Genomic DNA, 23,048 nt, shown 5'->3' on the forward strand with positions numbered 1-23,048 from the left:
TATTTGTATGTGTATATATACCTGTATATATAGAGCCCATCTTTCTCTCTAGAGTAGGATCAGCTTTATCTGTATCATCTAACTGAACACTGTTTAATTATTACACTTCATTTTGGGACTTAAAACTGCATCTGATTCAGTACTTTGCTAAGAGCAAATGAAATAAGGATGCATACAGCATTCATATGTGAATTTGTATATTTAACAGACTATGGGTGGTATCCTGAAATGGTGTTACTCAGCTTGGTGTGGTACTGCTGAAATGCCTGAAAGGACATCTATATCTTCTGAGGATCTGGCCTGTTTATATCTGGTATTATTTTTGTGCCCTCACTGTTCGAATTTTGCTTGTGTATAAACTTTTTGGAGAGGCAGTGTTGCACAACATACTGCATTATGTGGACACAATCCTTACTGGAATGTCTGCAGTGCTGTTGGTAAATCTAATTTGTTTATGAATGCAGAAAATGGTGTAGACCTTGATATACAAACTCTAATTCTCCTCTGTTTTTAATGGAAGGTATTAGCCACATTTCAGTGAGAGTACTTTCTCTTTTCAAATATTAAAAAAATAATTAGAATTAATTGGAAACAGAGACAAAGAAAATGCATATATGTTAGGAAATCTGTGCCCACTTAGTTCTGGTCCTGCCTCCTTAAGCTGCATATTTAGTGGTCTGTCCTTTGTGGTATCAACTTTTTTCATGAACATGAACTCAATTTCATAAGGAGAATTCAGATCACTGTTGAGTTCTTCATGTCATGCAGGGTGTATGTGTGAAAACTGAGCCTTTTTCAGCACTATAGTAAATTACTGTGTTTATTTAATGCATCACAATATTCACAACTACTTGGTTACTGTCCTAGAACACCATAAAAAAAAAAATCTCATAGTGAACTTACATCATCAAGTAAGTTGCTGCCTGGCCAAGTCAGCATTATACAGGCTTAATTAAACTCCCTACTAACTCAGCTTAGCTGAAGTGCAGACCTAGACACACATCTTTCTCCTTGCATAGCACGTAAATTTCCTCTTTTATGGCCTTTCAGCTGCTTCTCTCAGCTCTCCCTCAAAAGCAATAGCACTTATGATTATAGATAAGGAAACAAAACACTAACAAAACACACCCAGTAGGTTTATAAAATGATAAATATGAAAGCTGGGCATGTATTAATGGAAAGTCCATAACCATAGATAAGAGAAAAGAGCTTATTTTTGAGCAATGTTTTTTTTCCTGCATGCTTTCAAAAATGTGCCTTTGGTACTAGATATGAAGAAAAACTATTTGCACCTGAGAAACTTTTTTTTTTTAACACTTTTTCGATTAATATATCTATATCTACAAAAAAAAAAATTTTTTATTTTTTTTTTCCTGGCTCAAACCCAAGTATTGAAATTTCTATTTCCACTTCTGTCCTTACTGTGTTGTCAGCTGAAAATGTTCCCTGAGTACAAGGTAAAGAGACTCTACTTTACTTGTTTTAAGCATTTTGGCAATTTAATATTTTTATTTGAAACATACTGCAATAAGGTTGCCTGATACCACATGACTTTGGCAAATTGTGCCACAGGAGGCTAATGATGAACGTATTTCCACTCAATAACCCAGAAGCGTATCACCTATGGTGCTTATATCCATCATAAGCGTGTTATCTCCTCATTCTCTTTTGACAGTCAGTGATTATATGGAATTAAATAGTATTTCTATGATCATTTTTTGGTCTTGAAGGTCCCCAAGATTTTGGGCATGAATTTTCCCATCTTCTTGTCTTTGGCATCTGTGTCATATTCCTCTTCACTCTGACTTGTATGATCATCCTTTTTGCAGAAGACCTCAAATCTACTGTAGACTCGCTTTTCCTTCCGCATATTCTCCATTTTTTTCAGAAGGGTATCTCGATCCTCTGATGGTTGCCGCTGAAGATTTCGTTTCTGGCTCCCAAAACTCTCTGATCTGTGGATGTTACAGCTTTTCTCCTTCTCACCTTTCCTTTCCAAGCTTGTAGTTGACCTAGAAAGATCAGGATTGCTAGTGGATGGCAGTTGCTTGGCCAGTTCAGCTCTGTTCTTCTGACTGTTTGCAGAAATTTGTTCTAGAATCACTTTGGTATCATCACGGAGATTGCTGCTGTACAGAATGTTAGCTGTGGAAAATCTCCCCTGAGTTGGCTGGCTGCTTTTGGGAGGAAGTGGTGTTGCAAATTTATGGTTTTTTTCTTCCTCCATCATTTCCTGACAGTCCCCTATGGAAGATCGTTTGAGAACCACAGGCTGTTTGTCAGATTTTCCACTCTCAGAAATGGGTTCCTCCTCCAATTTCTTTTCACCTTTTGGGTTCAACAGCTGCTTCAGCCGTAATGACCCTTTTCTGAAAAATTCCATTGGATTCTGTTCCTGTTTTGAACATTCTTCCTCAGACTTATTGAGAGAGCTGTCGGATCCGTGACTTTTAGATAAGCTTTCAAGAACTGATGTGGTACTTGTTCTAATCTGTGGTTTCTTGAGTTCTGTATTAGCTGATTTTTGAGTGTCGTCTTTGAATGTCACTCTTTCCTTCTTCTCTGGAAGATTCAGTTTCTGAGTGTCCCCTACAAATATAAGACTCTCCTTCTCTGGAAAAGCAGGTTTATTCTCTATAGGGTAAAACCGAGATGATAATTTGTCCACTTTAGTGCTAATATGTGCTAGGGGATCTTTACTCAATGCATCAGTAAGCTGGGGAGTTGATGAAGCCATTCCAAATGGTCTGTCAGTCTCTCCATGCACTTTGTAAGTACTGCAGGAGTCTTTGGAGTCTAGTACCCTACTCTCAAGAATCTTATATTGCACAGATTTGGTACATTTCTTCTCTGCATTCTGTGATTCTTCCTGGAGAAAACTGGAAATAGCTTTGGTGTGACTGACTGTCGCTCGCTCTGTGTCTTTGCCCACAGCTTTGTACTTCTCTAAGAGTTCTGCCACTTTAGATGAGGCAGCTGTCTTTATAGTTTCATTGTCTTTTGTCAACTCACTGGACATTTGTTCCTTTTGGATCATATGAACCTTTTCTATTGCTGTGTTTGGCTGATCTAACTTGGCAGCACTAAAAATCAGAGAGGACCTGAGTCTTGAGCTCCTCTGGATCAAGGGATTTATTCTGGACCTAAAGGCATCTTGTTTCATTATAGAGGCTTCTTCACCTACTCTATCGGGATCTACAGATTCTTTGGCACTTTCAATTCCTAGTGACTTGTTATTGAATGATATAGGGGATTTGAACACCGGGATGAGGTCGCTGGAGTGCTTTGTGAGGGTATCCCCAAGAACATCACTGTATGCCTCCGATTCCATGGGCATTGGGAGACCTTCTTCCGGTTCAGACTGGTACGCACTGAGGTATGAAGAAATCCTCCAGTCGCGTAACCCTGTTCTATTTTCTTGGGTATTCTTGTCTTGATTTGGGTCCTCATCTTTGTCTTGTAAAAACAGGCGTTGTTCCAGGCTTTGCTTCTGTGTAGGAGATGTCTGGCAAATGAATTTCTGTCCTATGTTTTGCCTTCTTAACATCATTCCCATGGGGCCGTTGCCTGCAGGGTTCAGCTGATCAGATCCATGTCTCACTTCCCTGGAAGAATTTGAAGGTACGTAATCTAGTCTTAAGGGGAAGCCCTCCTGTGGAAAATTGGATTCAAGTTCAGGGTACCTTGGTCCCTCTCCATAGTCTTCCAGTTCATTGAATCCTGGCCTACCGCCCCGTATTCTATCAAACAGTCCCTGAGGCCTGCCATGGGGATGTTCAAACTGGTACTGGTACAGCTGGTCCTTCTGAAAGTGACTAGACTGGATTTTAAATTCATCCAGATTGTTCATGAACATCTGTCTGGCATACTGCTTGGAGGAAGCGAAATTTTCAAATGTTCCTTCTGCAAAACTGTGTCTCTTAAAAGCATCCAACTCTAACTGCTTGGAGCGGAGAAAACCCCTGAGAGGATCCATCTGAGAATTCTCTATTTCTACCTTTTTATACATTCGCATGGCTGACCCCTCCACAGTATGGCGCAGCATGTCATCCCGCCTGAAATTTGACAGGAAGTACCTGTCTGCATCAACTCTGTCCATAAAGGAGGGAAAGAGATTGTCCTCTCTCTGGAACATTAGGGGTGCTTTTTTTGGAAAGAAAGGCATGTTATTGCCAAAGGGAGTCATGGCAAATGGGTTCTCTGTCTTTGCCAAGACATTGGCTGGAGGAACAAGAGGTTCTGATTGTGCAAACAAAATTCGGAATTCTTCATCGAAACTGGACACCAGCTCCCCCTGGAAGATGTGTGCAATGCTTCTGTGAATCTTCTCAAAAGACCACATAAAACTACAAAGAAAAACAGAAGTAATGATAGTGTTATCATGAAGTAACTCAGCAGTACCAGTTCACATTAAACCATTTGCTTGCCTGAAGAAAATTCTTCTGATATTATGTACTACTCAGGCAGCCATTCATTACACACTGGTGTTCCCAAGCCTCATAGTTAAGGATTTATTGGGCATCATTGCTTTGCAGAGGATTTTACAGAGCAGTAAATGACCCATGTTCTAAATAGGCCAGTCAGTAGTAACAATAGACAGAGAGAACTGAGGCCAAGGATGATAATCCTTATCATTCATGTGAAGTAAATCTTCCTGCAATTACTTTGTGTTGTAATTGTTTTTATAATTAAAATGTCATGCCCATCTTCAAGAAGGGCAAAAAGAAGCAAGTAGGGAACTACAGCCAGTCAGCCTTACCTCCGTCCCAGGGAAGTTTATGGAGCAAATCCTCCTGGAAGCCATTTCCAGGCACAGGAAGGACACAAAGACGATTGGGAACAGCCAGCAGGGGTTTACCAAGGGTAAATTGTGCCTGACCCAATGTGATTGCCTTCTACGATGAGCTGGCTGGCTGTGTGGACAAGGGGAGAGCAGTGGATGTTGTTTTCCTTGACTTTGGCAAGGGTTTCCACATGGCCTTTACACAGTACCTTTGTAGCTAAGTTGGAGCACTATAGTGGGCCACACCACGAATGGAAAACTGGCTTGGCCGTCAGGGTCAAACGACAGTGGTCAGTGGTTTGATTTGTGTTGTCTGTCAGGGGCCAGGGCTGTGGGCAATGCTGTTCAAGATCGTCATTACTGACCTGGACAAAGCGTGCGGGGGGGCAGGCACCCTCAGCAAGCTCGCGGATGACACCAGCTTGGGAGTTTGGGGTGGGGGTGGGGGGTGGCACAGCTGGTATGCTGGAGGGCAGGGCTGCCGTTCAGAGGTATCGCAATGGGCTGATGAGAACTGCATGAAGGTCAGCAAAAGCAAATGCAGAATCCTGCACCTGGGATCAGATAACCCATGCACCAGTATAGGCTGAGGACAACGAGAAAACAGCTTGGCAGAAAATGACTTGTGACAAGTTGAGGAAAGACAGCAGCGGTGAAGGCTAAACCACGTACAGAGGTACATCAGTAAAAGTCTGGCCAACGGGTGAGTGGAAGTGATTACTCCCCTCTAGTCAGCGCTTCCGACACTGCATCTGGAGTATGAGTCCAGTTTTAGGCTTCCCAGTAGAAGAAATCTGTTGACAACCTGGAGCAAGCTCAGCAGAGGGTCACCGTAACGGTTATCAGGCTGAAGCACGTGCGGTATCAGGAGAGGCTGAGCGAGCTGGTTCTGTTCAGCCTGAAGAAAAGCATGCTAAGGGAGGAGTGACTGGGGGGGAGGGAAGGGGAGCCACGAGCTAGCTGTTGTCCTCAATAACTTAAAGGGTGGTTATAAGTGAAGTGGAGCCAGCCTGCTCTTGAAGGTACACAGCAGAATGGTGCAAGGCAACAGACACGATTGCAGCAAGAGAAATATGGATGAACTATAAAGAAAAACATTCTTCACAGTGAGGACAATCAAACGTTGGCGCAGCTGCCCAGAGAGCTGGTGGAGTCTGTATCCTTGGAAGTATTCACAACCCAACTGGATAAGGACCTGAGCAACCTGATGTAATTTGGAAGATGGCGCTACTTGGAACAGGGGAGGGTTTGGACTAGATGACCTCCAGAGGTACCTTCCAAGCTGAATTATTTTACAGTTCAATGATTGTAACATATTTTAAAGTTACAAAACAGTTTATTTTGAAATAGTATACCCATCCAGAGATATGCAGAACAACATGGATCTAAGTGATCATGTGCCTGGCCCCATTATTCCAGATTTACATGATGATATTCAGAAAAATTAATCTATTTGATCACTTGAAGTAGGCCAATTAAATCAAATTACATCTTTTTTTACATATAGTTTAATTTACTTTAGAAGTAAACTGAAGCCATTTTATTTTTGGATATAACTGTTCACAGAAGCATTTAATACAATTTAGCATCTTCACTTTAAACTTCTATTTCTGGCTAATCTGACCTAATTTTCTTTAATGTGTTTTTGTGGAGACAGTCCTGTACAGTATAGCTACTTCCTCAATGAGATGATTTTAACATTCCTTTGCAGTTAAATCTCAATTATCCATGTGTGGATTACCAAAGTTGTGGGTCAGTTCCATGAATGCAGATTCAGTCTGCTTCTGTTAAGACTTTGGGACCCATAAAAAAGACTAACTAAAAATATGGTGTTTAAGTGGAAATATGGGATAAAGCAAGACTTATTTATGAAAATAGCTCTCCTCAGACTAACCCACAGTGTCTGTTTTGTTTTTTCACTCTGAAGGTGAATAAAACACTGGAGATATAAGTTTCAAACACATTAGAAATTAGTTGCTAAAAAATGGGTTCCCCCATGGGTAGTACTAGAAGTCTTGTAAAACTCACAAAGTCATATCTAAATAGGAGAGTAACTGTGCAGAAAGTAGCTAGCTGAAGGAAGGCAACTAGTTGAGTTTTTGAAGGATTAGATATAGGGCTGAACTCATCTTTTCAGTAGTGACACCGGCACAAAAAGTAAGCATGTGCTGTTGCTGCGGTAGTGCAGTGTATCATCAATATGAAAGATTATCAGAATCATATGCGGCAGGAATAAAATTTTGAAGACGGGAATAAAAAAACAGCCTGCAGTGGCAAAAAGCAGAAAAAAAGACTAGAAATATAAGACAAGCACAAAATGATTACAAAACACCAACGGTATGGTACAGCATTGAACTGTGAGCCTATGATTTATCAGGACAGATATTCTCAAACTAGGGAAATGTTAAATGTTATTGTAAATGCCTCAGAATACTGTCTCTTACTATTCACATGTTCAAGAAAATTAATTCAAATGGGAATAGAACATCCAGCTTCTACATCAAAACTAAAAGGGCTGACTGAGGCATAGGGAGGAGGAATGAGACCTTTAGGCCGAAGAGTAATGTCAGCACAAACACAGCTATGGCTAAACTGTACATGAGTACCTTTAGACTGGACTACAAAAGGTTCCTAATATCAGCATAGCAAAGGTCTAGGTTTGCCTTCCTGTATGATGTTATTTGAGTTGTTTTGGGGGGGGCTTTTATGGAGGCTGCAGTGGGGGGAATGTTGACAGAGTATCTTTAGAGTAGATTTTGGTTATGAAGAAGGATGTAAGATATGCTGCCCTCTAGCAACAGGGCATGGGATACAATAGCATACAATTCTTGGTTGGTGTACTCAGGCATAACATGGGTATAGTATATTCATTAACAAAGAAGGCATCGGTAATTCCATATTAGTAACTAGCTGTTGAAATGTAAGTGCCTACTCCTTGGTCTCTTTAACTATTTTATTTTGGAGGAGGTGGTTGGGTTAGGGTTTGTTTGTTGTTAGGGAGGATTGGTGACATTTTTTTTTTGAATCAGGTTTAAAAGTTCCCCAGAATATATTCAGTTACATAACTTGTGCCAGACTGCATGTAAGTTTTTTGGACTGGTTTACCTTGGCAACACTATTGTCCAGCATTGCATTGGATTTTAAAATACATTATAATTATTATATCTTTTGTACAGCTCATTTACACTTTTGATGTTAAACAAGCTCAGCTCTGGGTATTTGGGCTTCAGGTTCAATTGGTGTATCTACCTCAGTTGCAAATGGCATATTTTCCTTAAAATTGCTCTTCAGTATCCTTCAGTGAGAAGAACTTTGTCACTGATGTTCATTTGGAAATCTGAAACACTGCTTTACCCAACAACCAGCCTCTCTCACTGAAACAGGGAAATGTAAAGCTGCAGGGCTTCTCACCTGTAGTTGCCACTCAGCACCACCATGCAGTCCACCAAGAGGAATTTCTCTTTCACATGGCCTTTGAAGGACATCCCTGTGCGGCAGTAGTAGGTTGGGCCAGAAACTGTCCTCACCCTTAGGAACTGCAAACCAGATAAGGCACTGACTCAATTGCAAGCTGTTATTTCCCTTTTCCTGCCCCTAGTTCTTTCCCTTGCTCCTTTAATTTCCCTCCCTACCCACCATTTTTATATTTCAGCACTAGCTATTCTGCCTGCCTGCCTAATGGGTAGAAAACCCCCTAAATAGCATATCTTCAGCATTCACCACTATATTGTTATGCCAGCTCTCCTGGCTTCCCTCATACTCCTATATTTCTAGGCTCTAGCCCAGCTTTCCCTTTTCTCAGGTTTTTACTATAATAGCAGACCTCTGTGTCCCAAGACATTCCCCTCTAAGGATAGGAAGGAGGGATAGAGGAGGTCTTCTGTTTGCTCACCTCCACGTAGTTAAGATTGACTCTGCATTTAGCAGCTGTATCAAGGAAAAGCTGAGAGTTCATTTCATCCAGCAAGATGTACACAGGGACTCTGCGAGCAGCAGCATCCAACACCTCAAACAGCAAATCCACATCAGTGAAGATGTCCATCACTATGGCTACCACCTAGGAAAAGAATGCAAGAGCTTATATCCGAACTGTGCATGTTCCCCAGCACTTTACGTTTCAAAGCTGAACTGCTGCACTGTCTCCAGTTCAATGTCTTTTTTTTAACATTGTGGGTCCCAGAACTGGAAACAGAATTCCTATCTTACGTGCATATTCCATAGATGAGGGTGACAAGTGACGGAAAACCCTTGCTGCTATTGAACGTTCCCCTTGTTGATTAATAATCATAGCAGACATTTTTTGGTCACAGAACCACACAGGGAGGTTGTATTGAGCTGCTTGGCCATTACAGGCCCACACCCTCTGACACGCACATGCCATTTTTAGATAACTTCCTGGCCAGCATTCAGTCAGCCAGAATATAGCTATGTCTATATGCTGTTAAATGGGAAGTAGCTTCAAACCTTTCTGGGATTTCCATGTCCTTCCCAACTCTTCGCTTATCAACGCATATAAATATCTAATGGCAGGGAGTAAAGAGGACAGAACCAGACTCTTCTCAGTGGTACTCAGTGAAAGGACAAGAGGCAATGGGCACAAATTGACATACAGGAAATTCCGCTTAAACAAAAGAAAAAACTTTTACTGTAAGGGTTATCGAACACTGGAACAGGTTGCCAGAAAGGTTGTGGAGTCTCCATCCTTGGACATATTCAAGGACAGACCCTGAGTAACCCGCTGTAGTTGACCCTGCTTTGAGCAGGACTAGACGATCTCCAGAAGGAGATCCCTTCCAACCCTCCCTTCCAACCTCAACTATTCTGTGAACTCTTCGTGTATTTTAGCATTGCCGTACACATTTCTCCACGGGTTCAGACAACAGAGGCTAGCTTTGATGCTGTGAAAGGTAACTTAAGAAACATCCTTCCCTGCCATCAGGTCCTGGGAGCAAAGTTATGGGAATTAGCAGAGGGCCTGATGCGTCCTGATTCATCTCTCACACACAAACACATATTTATCTCTGATCTAGTTTGGCTCCTTGCTATCTCACCTGCTGAGCTGCTCGGATCATTCTGCGAGCCTCCTCCTTGATGCTTGGATTGTCTGGGGGTGGTGGTTGCACAAGGGTTGTCACTTCCGTTCCCCTGAACCCAAAGACCATCGGCCAGCCCAGGTCAAGCTCAGGAACAGCAAGGTCTGAGTTCATGGGCCAGTATGTCCCAGAGGATCCATCCATGTCATTGTCGCCTGTGGTGTCTGTGTTACTTTCCTGATTGGCATACTGGGGTTTCTGGAGATTCTGTATGATGTGATCCACCTCTGAGTTGCAAAGAAAATCAGGGACTGCTTCTTCTGCCAGGAAGCGTTGGTAACTTTCTTTGCCCTCTTCAGTCAGCACATCCAGAGCCAAGCGGTAATACTCCTTGTAATGTGGTGGCAGGTAGTTAGGGTCGAGGGGGTTGTCCCCCTGTGAGGAGCTTTGAGACCGACGAGCCATGAGGCAGGGGAGAGCTGAAGAAAAACAAACAAAAAAAGACAACAGCAACAGTTAGGCCAGCCGTCTCACTCCAGTGACACATCCGTCCTCATAAATTGCGAGGGTTGGGGTCATGATGGCAACACTGAAAGGGAGGAAATTCAAAGGGCACAGAGGAATGTTGGAGAGAATTCATTCCTAATGCATGGACAGCCTTGATTAGGCAAAGATGGCAAACACTTAAAGCATTACTTTAACATAGTTAAGTGTTTTCAGGCAAAATAAGGAATGAATCAAATTGGGCAATATCGTGATGAATGAGGATGATGCATTTAACAGAATGCTCAGCTTTCTCTTTTAGGATACAGATTGCCAAGCTTAAATTTATTTTTTGTTTTAAAGCTGTAATTTTTTTTAAACAAAGTATAATGCTGCTGGTTATTAGCTGGATGCATTAAAATTCATTTCTACATGCTATATAAATTATTTACTGTGTGTAATATGGTAGTAAACCAGAAAGCACATGCATCTGTACAAATGCATCTACTGAATCCTTAAAAAGCTGAGTGTTATAATCACCTCAGCATATGAACAGAAGCAAGGGTAAAACTGGAATGCAGGCAAGTATGGTCAGAAGACAAACAAGTGCAAAACTACTGAGATCCATGAAGGTCTAAAGATAAGGGCCATGATTGCTTCTTCAGTTTCCTGATGATTTAGTTAGAAAAAATCTGTAGTGAAGGGGCTTAGATTTAATATTTTAAGATTACTTACCTGTAGTGAACCTATTGTTTAGGACTAAAGACAAAAATGATTTTAACCACATTTTTTAGAAGAAAAGCTTGTCATGGCACAAATACAACTCAAGTACTAATATCCACCTGACCAGCGAAGAGCTCCAAAACTCTTTGGCTCCTGGCTCTCAATTAATGTCAATGCTCAGACACACTTTTCCTGGAGCCCCATCACTGACATGCCAGCACAGGCCTCCTTATAGTCAAAAAAGAGCATGGCATGCTCTCATGACCACTCATGCAAAATTTCCTCAAGAGTCCAAGTACAGCGGGTGGCAGTGGCTGCTACTGTCATTGTCATCCAGCACAGAGGAGACTTCTGCTTCCAAAATAAAAGGGGTTGCGAGGGATGTGGAAGGAAGAAAAGAGGCTGCAGGCCCATACTATTGCTCTCATTAATCACTTTAAGAATAAAGCCAAAATAGTTTGGAGATGAAGCCTCAGCGGACTTCCCCATCTGAATATATGCATAACACAGGTCACAGAGTATCACAAGTTACTCCAATTTCAAAATATATATCCTGGCAGAGCTGCATCAGACAACAGAAAAAAAATATGGCCTTAATATAAAGATAGCAGCTGAATCCAACAGGCCCCTGTGTGAAGTGCTGCAATGGATAATTGTCTTTGCAGTTTACATATGTTTCTTATTTGTAGTCTGAATTGTCTAGCTTTGTCTTCCCACTGCTAATTCTCATTCTGTCTTTTCTGTCTCAGAAAAAAAAGCAGACCACTATATACCTTCATTTTTGGTGTGCTCAAGTCACCTTTGTACCTGTAATTAACTATTTTGGAAGTGTCTCTAGCCTTTCATTTTCAGGAAATGCTGCCAGAGTTCAAGTCATTCTTGGATATTTTCTGAGACCTTTCCTGGTTTAACATTCTTCCTGAAGTGACATTACAGAAAAAGGACACAACACTGAAGTAATAAGATCATTAATACTTTATGTAGCAGCATCCTCAATTTTCTCCTCTTAGCTTACGTTCTCTGCTTTACTAGTACGAAGTTCTTAGCCACAACATCCCACTAGAATTTTAGGCTTGATGTAGTCTTTACCATGCCCCACGGGGTCCCACAGCTTCACAGGAGTCCCACAGGCTGTGCTGGAGCCTGTGCTGTTCAACATATTCAGATATGGCCTGTAAATGGGATGAATGGTCATGCAAGTGGCAAACTACTGATAATGCTAGCTTGCTCAGAACAGTAAAGGTGAGAACCAACTGCAAAAAAAAGCAGGGAGAGGAGAAGGAGCGGAAGAACTTTATAATACCAGCTGGACAATAAAAATGGCAGAGGGAATTTAATGCTGATAAAAATAAAAATGATCAAACAACCTTAATTTTATATTACATTAATATAATTATATTGATACTATTATAAATCAAGAAGGAGAAGATGGAGCTTTAAAGGAAAAATGTCAGCTAATGCTAAGTATTATTAGGTAAGGAATAGAGAAAATTATGCCACTACATAAATTCAGGTGGAACTCACAACCTGAACATGTTGTGAATATGAAAGTCTGGTTCCTCACATCTCAAAAGGACTACTACAGATCTGAAGTATGACTCTTTAGCCTGAAGAAGAAGTCTATTAAACATGGCCAGGGAACAGTTGTCCGTTTTCTCCTCCAGTACAAGAACCAAAAGGCCATCAAAAGAACCTAGCAGGTAGTAGGTTCAAATCGAACACCAGGAAATACTTTTTCTCAATTGAACTTACACTGCAGAACTCCTTGCTACAGGATGTTTTGGATATTAAAATTTTACAAGGATTCAAAAAGTAACTAGATAGATATCTCCACGGGGCTGGAGAGGAGGTAATGGAGGCGGCAGCGGTGCCTGGGGCAAGGAGGAGTCAGCAGAGCCATAACTGTGGTCAGGGAGGGGGAGAAAGCGTTCGGAAGGATGGCTCCAAGGAGAGAAGAAACGTTGCCAGTTCTCTCGAGTGAGGCTCAGGTACAGAACGGCTGCGTACTGCAGGTCTCAAGTGTGATTGCTCTGAAGGTTTTATGTGAAAGGAGTGCGTGGATTCAGAGTACCCATGTATTCAAACCTGAACACACAGCGCTCTCTGTCCTGCAGGCTGGATGCAAGAAGACCTTTTAGGCTGAAAAGGAGCAGAACAGATTACTGCAGAACAGCCAGCACAGCTTTTGTAGGGGGAAACCACATCCTGTGACTCTCTCACTGTGCCCTGAAGAAATCAGAGCGTACATAGTTAAAAGCGATCTCATTTATATTGCATATTTGACATTACTAATAAGCAACACAAAAAGATTTCAGCAAGCTCCTCACCAAAGCCTTTTGCACAAGCTAGCTGATCATAAGACGAGGCAAGCATACGAGGAAGGAACTCGAGAACGGCCGTACTGGTCAGCTCCAAAGTCTGCCTAGCCCCGTATCGTATCCGTGACAGCGGCCAGCAGCAAGCGCCCAGGAAAGCCTGTATGAACAGGACCGACGTGCAGCAATACTTGCTCAGGCCACTTTTCCCTTGTCCAGAAATGCGTGCCTGGAAAGGCAGATCAGGAAACAACGGGAAGGGCTAAGCGAGTGGTTTTTACAATGGGGCAGGGGGGGTCAGTGATGTTCCCTAAAGATTTGTGGTAGTCAATATTATTAATGAATAAACAGGAAGAATATTACCAGTGAAGAAACAAATGTGATGAAAAAGTAAAATATTCCTCATCCTTCTTCCTAAGCCACTGGGCACAAGGAGGAAGCAAACACAGAGCCGGAGGGGCTCCTTGTCTGAGCACAGCGATCGCAGGCGGAGCGGGACGGTCCCCGGAGGGACGCCGGCCTGCGAGGGACACTTGGAAAGGGGACTTGCGCGTCTCACGCAGCACTGAGAGACATTTGCGCTCGCCCATGCTGCCGGAATAAAAAACCAGTCTCTCGGGAGGGCGTTGCCGCCCTGCGTCTGCGTTGGAGGGTATCGTTCTGCTGCGTGCGCACTAAGGAGTGTCGGCCTCGGCCGCGAAGCGCAGGGGTGACTGCTCCTCTGGGCTTTGCGCCGGCTGGGCCGGGCGCGGCAGGGCCGCAGGGCAGGCGGGGAGCCGGTTCGTCAGCACCCAGCCCGGCGCGTTCGTGGGGCCGCCAGCCGTCGCGCTGCTCAGCGCCGACTATCTCCCCCGCCCGCCCCGAATGCTGTGCCGCGAGAACTGCGGCCTCCGAAGACTCGGCAAAGGGAGCGTTACTGGCCGCAGGGACCGGGGCTCGGCCTGCGAGGCCAAACCTGGCTGCCCCGGGAGCAGCAGCAGCAGGCTGGGGCCAGGCAGGGAAAACTAGTCTCCAGACGTCACCTTTACCTGCGCAAAACAGAGCGCGAGGGCTGCAGCAAACACCTGAACTGGACTGCACTCAGCGCTGGTGCACGAACAGGCCTGGGGCTGACTGAGAAGGTTAAAAAACCTGCACCGTCACCCTCTTTAGCTCACAAGGCGAGAGCTAAGGAAGGAGATGCTGCGTCTGTCTTCAGCCAGCTCCTTTTTCTTAGAAGTTAATGCTGAGAAAGCGCCATCGCATGCAAGATGCCCAGCACCACCTAGCAAGGTCCCGCCGCCTGCCGAATGCGCTGTTCCTATATTTGCTCCAGCAAGGCTCTAGTGACTGAGCCTCCCCCATTTTAAGGAGCAGACTTCTTCCTCGGGTGTTTTTAAACTCTTCCAAAATAGATACGCTTATCTGAGAACTGTGAAATGATACAAGAAATGATGTTTCTGCAACCATAAGTAACTCATGAGTTGTGAGGACGTAAAGATAAGTCCCTAAAAAGTGGGTACAACAAATTTAAGAACACCTACCATTAGTGTGTTTGACCTTTATGCTGTTCCCAAGGCCATGCAGGAAAGCTGTAAAAATGCATCTTTTTTTTCCCCAGTAAGTCCCTAGATTACCCTGAGACTTATGTGTGAGGAAATTCTGGAGTTTGCTCACATTTAATGTATAGCTTTCATTTACTTTGATTTTCCCAAATAGATCCCCTGAAGATAGTTCAGGAAAGATCTGAAGATTTCCTACTTTTTTCTGGATTTTCTGACAGCTTGTTGGAGCAGCAGTTGTAACCCCGGGTCAGCAGCTTGCTATGCACACATAGATGAACCCTATGGTGTGTGCACAAAAGTTTGGTGCCCCTGAGTAGTGCCAGACATAGCACCAGTGCTGCACAGAAGGTCTGTGCGTATGCAGTGAGGCTGATACGTCAGGACACATATCGTGGCTGCACGGGTAGGATGTGTAAGCACGAGCAGCAATTTCAACACGACCTATACACACCGGGCTCACTGTGCATGCACTGGGCTGTGAGGGTTGCACACATTTCTCCTCACAGAATCCTGGACAGAAAGAGCTTACACACGGTAACTAAGCAGGACTTTCATTTTAAAAAATCTCTTAAATATTCTGCACCACTTTGGAGAAAAATAACTTACTGAATAGGATTCTGGGGAGTGAAAGCGCTGGGGCAATTCTTGAGGATTATCTGGAATGCATTCAGAAAGATAAGATCCTTTTGCACTTGTGATAGAGCTGCTTGGTAAGTCAGAAGCAGAACAAGTGTCTGTGCTTCACATTTGAGCAAGATGGAAAACCAATGGTCTACTGATATGGATTTAAAGTCTGGGGACTACAAACAGTCTCGAGAGCAAATGGTTGCGTGTGCATTGGTAAGGAAAGATTACTTTAGCCCTTGAATCCAACCAAAGAGTTGAAGAGGTTGAAGTTCCTGGATCTCAGGAGAAAAAGCTCCAGAAAATCCAGATCTGTTTATCTGTCGCTTCAGTCAAACACATGGGTAGCTGATTTCCTATCCCAAAAGAACACTATAAGGTCAGAGTTTTGTTTATGGAAACAGGGAGGTGTCCTACAATGTTCAGCTTTATTCTATATTGCAGTTTTCCTTAAAGGTACTAATCTAAAGAGTTTTCTACAAAGGTAGTAGCTGTTAGCATTTATACAGCTAGTAAAATATTTAAATAATGAGTAAGGTGATGTGATGTATTTTGTATGTTTTCTTCATGCTGCAGAATTCTTTAATTCCTTGATCTGCAGCAAGGACATAATAGGTTGATTAATTCTCAGCTTGCATGAAGAATGCTGCTTTTTCTCCATCTGCATCGTTGATATGGTTGCTTGTATGATCTGGTCCTACCTCCCTTAGGTCTATTTTCATTATGCCACTTGTAACCCTAAAAAGTTGGGGAAAATCCTGTGAAGAAATAGCCCAAGTACGCTTAGCATTGGCATGATCCCAATAATCTCCCTCTAGCTCCTCATATGCTGCTATCTACAATGAACATATTCGCTGCTTTGCATGACAAGAGATGCACAAAGTGATTGAGGCTCTTTCAGTAGTCTTTCAAACTACTGCCCTGACTGTCAATTTAAGCAGAAGGGGAGAAGTTAGCTGCAACCTCAAATATTATCTTCTGTCACTGTGGTAAGAGTGTAAGCGCATCTCAGGTCAATAAGTAAAACTTTGCAAAAGCAATCAAGGTAGCCGCTGGGCAGAAACTCTGCTAGGAATGCCAATTCACTGATGTAGGGGAGTCACCTGGGCTTTTGGATTCCATGCATTTGCAATCTTTGCAGGTACACCTCTACTACTGTCCATCTTGCAGAGTTTATTTTTGCATTTAGTTAATGTATTCGTTCTTTTCTCCACTAAGTCACAACTCCTGGGAATAGTTATCTGAAACTGGCAGAACTCAGAACTACTGGTTCAAATTTGATGTTAAGCTGCAGAGTGCAAGGCTGTGTCTCTAGTTCTAGGTCAAATGATCCATCATTTGATGACTAATTCCCCTAGAAATTAGTTGAAAAATATAACATACCCTTTACGGCTAATATTTGTTTGTCACAAGGAGGTTTCTAAAATGTAATTTTTTAAAACTACTATCTCTTTACATCTATGTTAACCAGTTTTGATCCATTCCATATGTGTCAGTTATCACTGTGCAAAGCTAGATGTTATGGAGTACATTCACATGCCTTAGAGAAGACTGGATCTATTACTAAATATGCAGCATTACCTTGTTACCGTCTGACTCCAGAACTGGATATTCTGTTATTTGTTTGTGTAGGGCATTCAGAATCTAGAGTGCCAGGAAAGGGCATCTGAGTGTAAGTAGTTCTTTATTCTCTCTTAAACCTGTGGTAGTTGTCATGTAGGAGGCCTGGTAAGAGCAAAATGAAGGAAATATTTGGCAGAAGCAGCAAAGTTTGTGAGAGAGCTCTGTGAAATGGATAACCTATGTGGACCCTTACCTCTTTCAAGAGCTCAGTGGTCAAGGTTCTCGTTAAAGTTAGATGGTAATTCTTTGTTTCTACGCCTTGGCTCCTTTAGTGGGAGCTCACTGAACACCTTGTCAGACCTCCTGAATCCAGTGACAGAAGACTGGGGCACACATTATTTATTGGTATTCTTGCATGATGTCTGGATTTTCCTACAAGATTATGGTAGCATCTAAGACAGAAGAAGAAGAATGCCAAGAGGGGGATGCCTCCTTTCTTGAAATTTGCTTGAAAATCTGCTTTTTTGCAACTTTCATTCACCCCAGAAAAAGACTGGTTTGTGGAAATATGAACTACTATACCAGTCAAAGAAACGGAGTCACAGACTGAGAGCATACCACATGGCTATGGAAGCCTGCAACTGCTTTTAATAGAGAACTTTATTTATTTACAGGTTTATTTATTTAATTTAATGAAGACTTTTATTTTATTTTATTTGCTAGTCACAGTTTACAAATTTTAATGATACAAGCTATGGAGAATCTGGTAAAAAAATGAAGCCGCTAGAAAAGATTAATGTGTGGCACCACCATGTCACTCTTGAGTATCTTTATAAAGGGTAATGAGATATTCTGTATGCCAGTTATGATTCGGGAACTGAATCTCATAGGACTACAGGAGGAAAAGGGCCCATATAAATCATCTATTCCAGCTTCTGCAACTGTGGGCAACCACCTGACGAAAGTATCCACCAAACATCCCTCCTTCCATTCACATGGCAAGTACTGAAAAAAAAGTTAAGACCTTTTGTACAAAAGCCCCAAAGCCATAAAACCTACAATGTACTACCAGAAGGAAACAGGAAAGATCAAGCTCACCACCAAAGTCTTTCACACCTTCGACAGCTGCAACTGCAGGAAAAACATCCCAGGAAGAGCACTACCCTTACGTTGTACAAGAAAGCAAAGAACTCCCATTAAACCCTGCCAGTATGACCTGGAAAAAACTTATTTCCTGTCCTTAAATCCAGCAATTGTTTTAAGCCTGAATTTATGAGCAGAACACACCAATAAGGGACCTGAGAAGTTCTTTAAGACCACTAAGCATGCTAGCATATGCCACTAATTATCCTATCACTAAAGCCGTCCAGTTGTGTTGTTTCAGAGGAAGATGAAAGAAAAACCCCAGTAGCCAAATTAGTTGGCGAGGGGAAAGTTTCTCCTAACTTCTTCCAGCACCTAGCCCTGAAGACTTGGATAAATTAAATATATAAATAGAGTGCAAATAAACCACTGGGAAGCAATTCAGGTGTCTACATGCAGGTGTTTAGTGTCATTTGGGATGCCCTCAGGTATCTTGCCTGGCCTCTAGCTGCTAGTCCAGAACAGTTTGAGTCTCTCATAGGGCTTGTGCCACATCTGCCATGTTTGCATTACCCTAAGGCACCTAAAATGACACTAGACACCTAAGTTTATGAACCTGGATTGCTCCCCAAGAGTAAGATTCACTGACTAAATGCAGGTGTCTAAAATGTCTACACGCAAAATAATTGCCCTGTATTCCCTTCATAATTGATGGAGAACAAGATGAGATTCATCTTCTAACACAGATGCTTATATTTGGCCAAGTTTTCTCTCAGTCCTTCTCCTGGAGACACTAAGACTTCCAAAGCTTCAGTGCTCAATCTTCAGTTCCAAGATGACCTTTATCCTGTCATGCATTCCCTTCTATCAAGATCCACCTTGAAACTTTAAAGATCTTATACCAGAACCTGCCCAGGAGGTGGTTCCAGAATTCCACTCCTCTGACGGTACAAAAAGTAGAGAAATTGGAGGAGGTTTTTTTACTTTTTCAGTTGTACTTTCAAACATGGCTTCCATAGTAGGGCAGATCAGTCTCACATAACTTTAGGGATCTCCAATACAATCCCATGAACGTCTGGTTCCTATTACAACCACCAAAATCTAGTCAACACAGTCAAGTGAGTAATTTGTCTTATACTAAAGTAGACACCTACATTAGGGCTGATGAGTCCCACCATCACTGTGCAATGTTTTGCGAGCCATCAAATTGCTTTGATAACTTCTTTGTACTCTGTTCGAGGCCCACCTTAAAACACAGCCAGCACAGCTGAACAGAATATTCCGATGGTTCTCTTACCAGTGCTGTATTTGAGACAAAACTGCCTCCCTACTCCTGTTTGTACACCTATGGCTGTTGCTATGGCATTGCACTTCAACTCATTGGCTGCTCTGACACCCATGAGTTTCTGAAACAAAGTTGGGATACCATCTCCTTTCTACAGGTATGAAATGGCTTTTGTTACTAAGTGCAATAACTAATTGTGATGCACCCAGTTTATCAAGTGATCCAAGGTGTTCTGTATGCCTGCCCTATCTTTTATCTTAATTAATCTTCACAATAATGAAGCATCTAAAAGCTTTCTCATAAGTGTTCTTACTTCTTTGACTAAAATACTGAGATAAAAGACAACACTGAACTTTACTGAAATTGCTAAAAACCAAACCTATCCAAATGATGACTATTTTTGAAACAAAACTTTTTAAATTACTTAAAGTGCCTATTTTAATTCTGAACTGTTATCCAGTCTATATCACAACTGCTTTTTAAAAGATTAAGTATAGACTGGGGGGGCTTTTAAATCATCTGCTTTAATACTGCAAACCATTAACTTAGCACTGAATATTCCAAGCCATTGAATATCTGCCTTCACTATCCCATCCTACCTGAAGCTGTGGCCATCTGGGTCAAAGGAAGATTAAAAGTCCTAAATACATTTATCCAGTTGTGCAATGAGGAAAGCTACTTCCTGACTCCTTCAGACAAGTCCAAAATATGAGATTTGATTATCATTGCTATTCTACTACACAGATGGAAGAGCACTAGGCATGATTAGCGTGCAGCAGGCAATCCTGCTCAGCACAAGACCCGACTGGTAGAGTACGGCAGAGAAGGGAAGTGCAGATACCAAGGACAAAAAAGAACCAGTAAATCTTTCAGTCTGAACACTCCAGCTCCTTGTACACACAAGCGATGACATTTCTCCCAGTAACTATACGTAAGCATATATTTTAGAAAGTTATATTTTGTTTTAAAAATACCAGACAGCTGTGAGTCGACCATTTTCCTAGCAAGCTACTTCAATCTTCATTTACCTTACTGCAGTGAAAATGCATCTTATTACAAAGTTAATTTAAGCTAACTTCATCTATTAGCTGTGCTATAATGCCTCTATTAGCAAAAAAGAAAAAAACCCCCTAATATCAGATCTTTTGCCTGTTCAAGTACAGTGTAAATCTCTTCTTAGCTTCCTCCATGATAAACTGAACAGAGTTTTCTGTTTGTGAGGCTTGTTTCCCGTCCCTGACAAATGTTTGTGGCATTCATGTAAGAATTCTCTGAACTTTCTCTGGTAATTTAACGCATCTTCACATCACAATACCAAAAGGAGAAACAGTATACTACTAGTGGCCTTACATTTTGTATCATTAAAGTTTGTAAACTGTGACTAGCAAATAAAATAAAATAAAATAAAATAAAATAAAATAAAATAAAAGTCTTCATAAAATTAACTTATACTACTAGTGACCAGAAAAGGTAAAATGACTGACTTGTCAATTCTATAATTTCAGCATTCATTCATGCTTTCTGTACATTGTTTTCTATCTGACTGTATTAAAATATGATTCATCAGATTGTAGTGTTGCATTATTATTTACCCTTTCCTTAAACTTTATGTTATCTGTGAACTTTATCAGGCTATTTAATGATTGCCTAAATATTTTATTAAAATACCGAACAGCACTGGACAAAGATTCAATTGCTGATAAGTCTGATAAAAATGAGCATTATTAACAGCTTCTCTTTAATAACTGATACTAGTTCATTAACTACCTAATGTAAGACCTGTTAATTTGGCATAATGTAGGGTTTTTAACCACATTTCAGAAAGCAGTAATTTAGATGATCTGGAGAAGTCAACGCTTACTATAATAAACATCCCTACACCTTCACCAGCCAAAACTATGATCAGGAGAAAGAAGGCTGGCACAGTTTGACAAGATCTATCTTCCTGACATTTTTGGCCTGTAAAACCATCATTTTACCCTGTATATTCTGTTTCCTAACATGATGTGTTATTGCACAATTCTACCTTTTCTATGTTGTTAGGAGTGTTCTTTCTCTGTCTAGAAACGGGCCTCTCTCATTGCTGGGATTTATTTTCTTTCTGATACTCTTCAAACAAATCTAATCTCGATACTGCCCTTAACCATGACAGCCAGACATTCTTCCCTGCAGTGTTTTGCATACCATAACAATTTTTTATACTTAAGAGCAATCAATATAAATAAGATACCATCTGCTTTTTTTTTTTTTTGATAAAATGCGTTCAATGTTTTCACTGTATTTTGGCAGAAGCAAGTTGATTGTCACAAGAATGAGAAGTACAGATTCCATTTAAAATTCAGATGGATAATACGGCTAACTATTTTACAGTTGAGGTAATTAAATACTAGAACAATTTTCTGAGGGAAATGTGATGCTTTCCTATCAAGACTGAATGTCTTTTTAGCACAGAAAAAAAACACAGTTAAATGTTATAGCCTCTTACACTAACAGGCAGCTTAGTTTATCTGCTGATCTCTTCTGGCTTAAATCCCCAAATTATCTAATTCTTATTATAAGGATGCTGAATAGGCTTTTTAACCACACGCATCTCTACTTTCTCCCTGGCTAGTGATGAGTTATTTTGGCATCACGTAATTTCTGTAAAAGAATTCAATAGTCTAAGTAGCTACTGAGTAGAAGCAGCTATTTTATCATTTTTAATGTTGTTTATGAATTGTACGTCTTGTTCTTCTGTTGAGAAAATCAGAACATCTGAATTTACTGTATTCCTTGTTTTATCATGTCCCTTGTTCATCTTGTCCCTACTATGACAATATCAATCTTTTCAATCTTACTGTGACAATACCAATCTTTTCAGTTTCTCTTCCTGAGCATTTTCTGACTGTGTCTAATAAATACTATTGTTCTTTTGTTTTTAAGTCAGCTTCCCTGTTACCTTTGAATTCTGCAATATCAGCATCAAGATGAAACTACCATTATTGCACGTGATGCAAGAGATGGGTCCACACTGCTGAATTACACAATAAGCATTATTTTTCCAAACTATTAACTATGGTATTCTTAAGGTTAGAGCATCTTGTCTCCTTTTTGACTCCCCGTAGCAATGCCAGTATAGTCTGCAACTTCACCCAGACCCTTTTTTTCTTCCTGATTTTTATAGTATTTAGTTGAATCTCAGAAGGCATACAAGTAGATCAGTATTTTCCTTTGTGTAAATTACTTTGCACTGGCAGCACAAGGTTTCATTTGCATTATGCTCATCTTTCAGCTAGCTTGGTTAGTTTTTTTTCCAAAATTCTCTACAGTTTTCTCCGGATTTAATTACTTTAATGATTATTACTACTTATTTTCAATAAACTCTGTGAGAGCTCTTGTCAAAGGCCTTTTGAAAGTAATGCACTTTTATCCACTAACATGATTTTATCATATTCATCCAGCTAACAACAGGCTATTAGGGTATGGATTAGGATCAAATTAGCAAAGTAAGCTAAGGGACACAAACACAGTGATCCACAGTAACTGCCGTAACTGCCCTGCACTTCCCTTGTCATAAATGAAAGGCAATTTCTTCTTCAGCAAGACAGAACTCTAATACCTTGCATTTATCAT

General features: G+C 41.3%; 1 protein-coding gene across 1 annotated transcript in view; it reads right to left on the reverse strand.

Moving 5' to 3' along the window:
- Positions 1–483: 483 nt before the first annotated feature.
- Positions 484–23,048, reverse strand: part of FAM83H (family with sequence similarity 83 member H) — a 28,206-nt gene continuing 5,641 nt past the window's right edge. Inside the window, exons 2-5 of the mRNA XM_013939589.2 lie at positions 9,835–10,295; positions 8,676–8,840; positions 8,195–8,319; positions 484–4,346 (exon numbers count right to left, since the gene is read on the reverse strand). Of these exons, the coding sequence (XP_013795043.1) occupies positions 1,712–4,346; positions 8,195–8,319; positions 8,676–8,840; positions 9,835–10,281 (3,372 nt within the window). The 5' untranslated portion in view covers positions 10,282–10,295 and the 3' untranslated portion in view covers positions 484–1,711. The remainder of the gene's footprint in view (positions 4,347–8,194; positions 8,320–8,675; positions 8,841–9,834; positions 10,296–23,048) is intronic.

The sequence above is a fragment of the Apteryx mantelli genome, chromosome 2, assembly GCF_036417845.1.
Source record: "Apteryx mantelli isolate bAptMan1 chromosome 2, bAptMan1.hap1, whole genome shotgun sequence".
NCBI lineage: Eukaryota > Metazoa > Chordata > Aves > Apterygiformes > Apterygidae > Apteryx > Apteryx mantelli.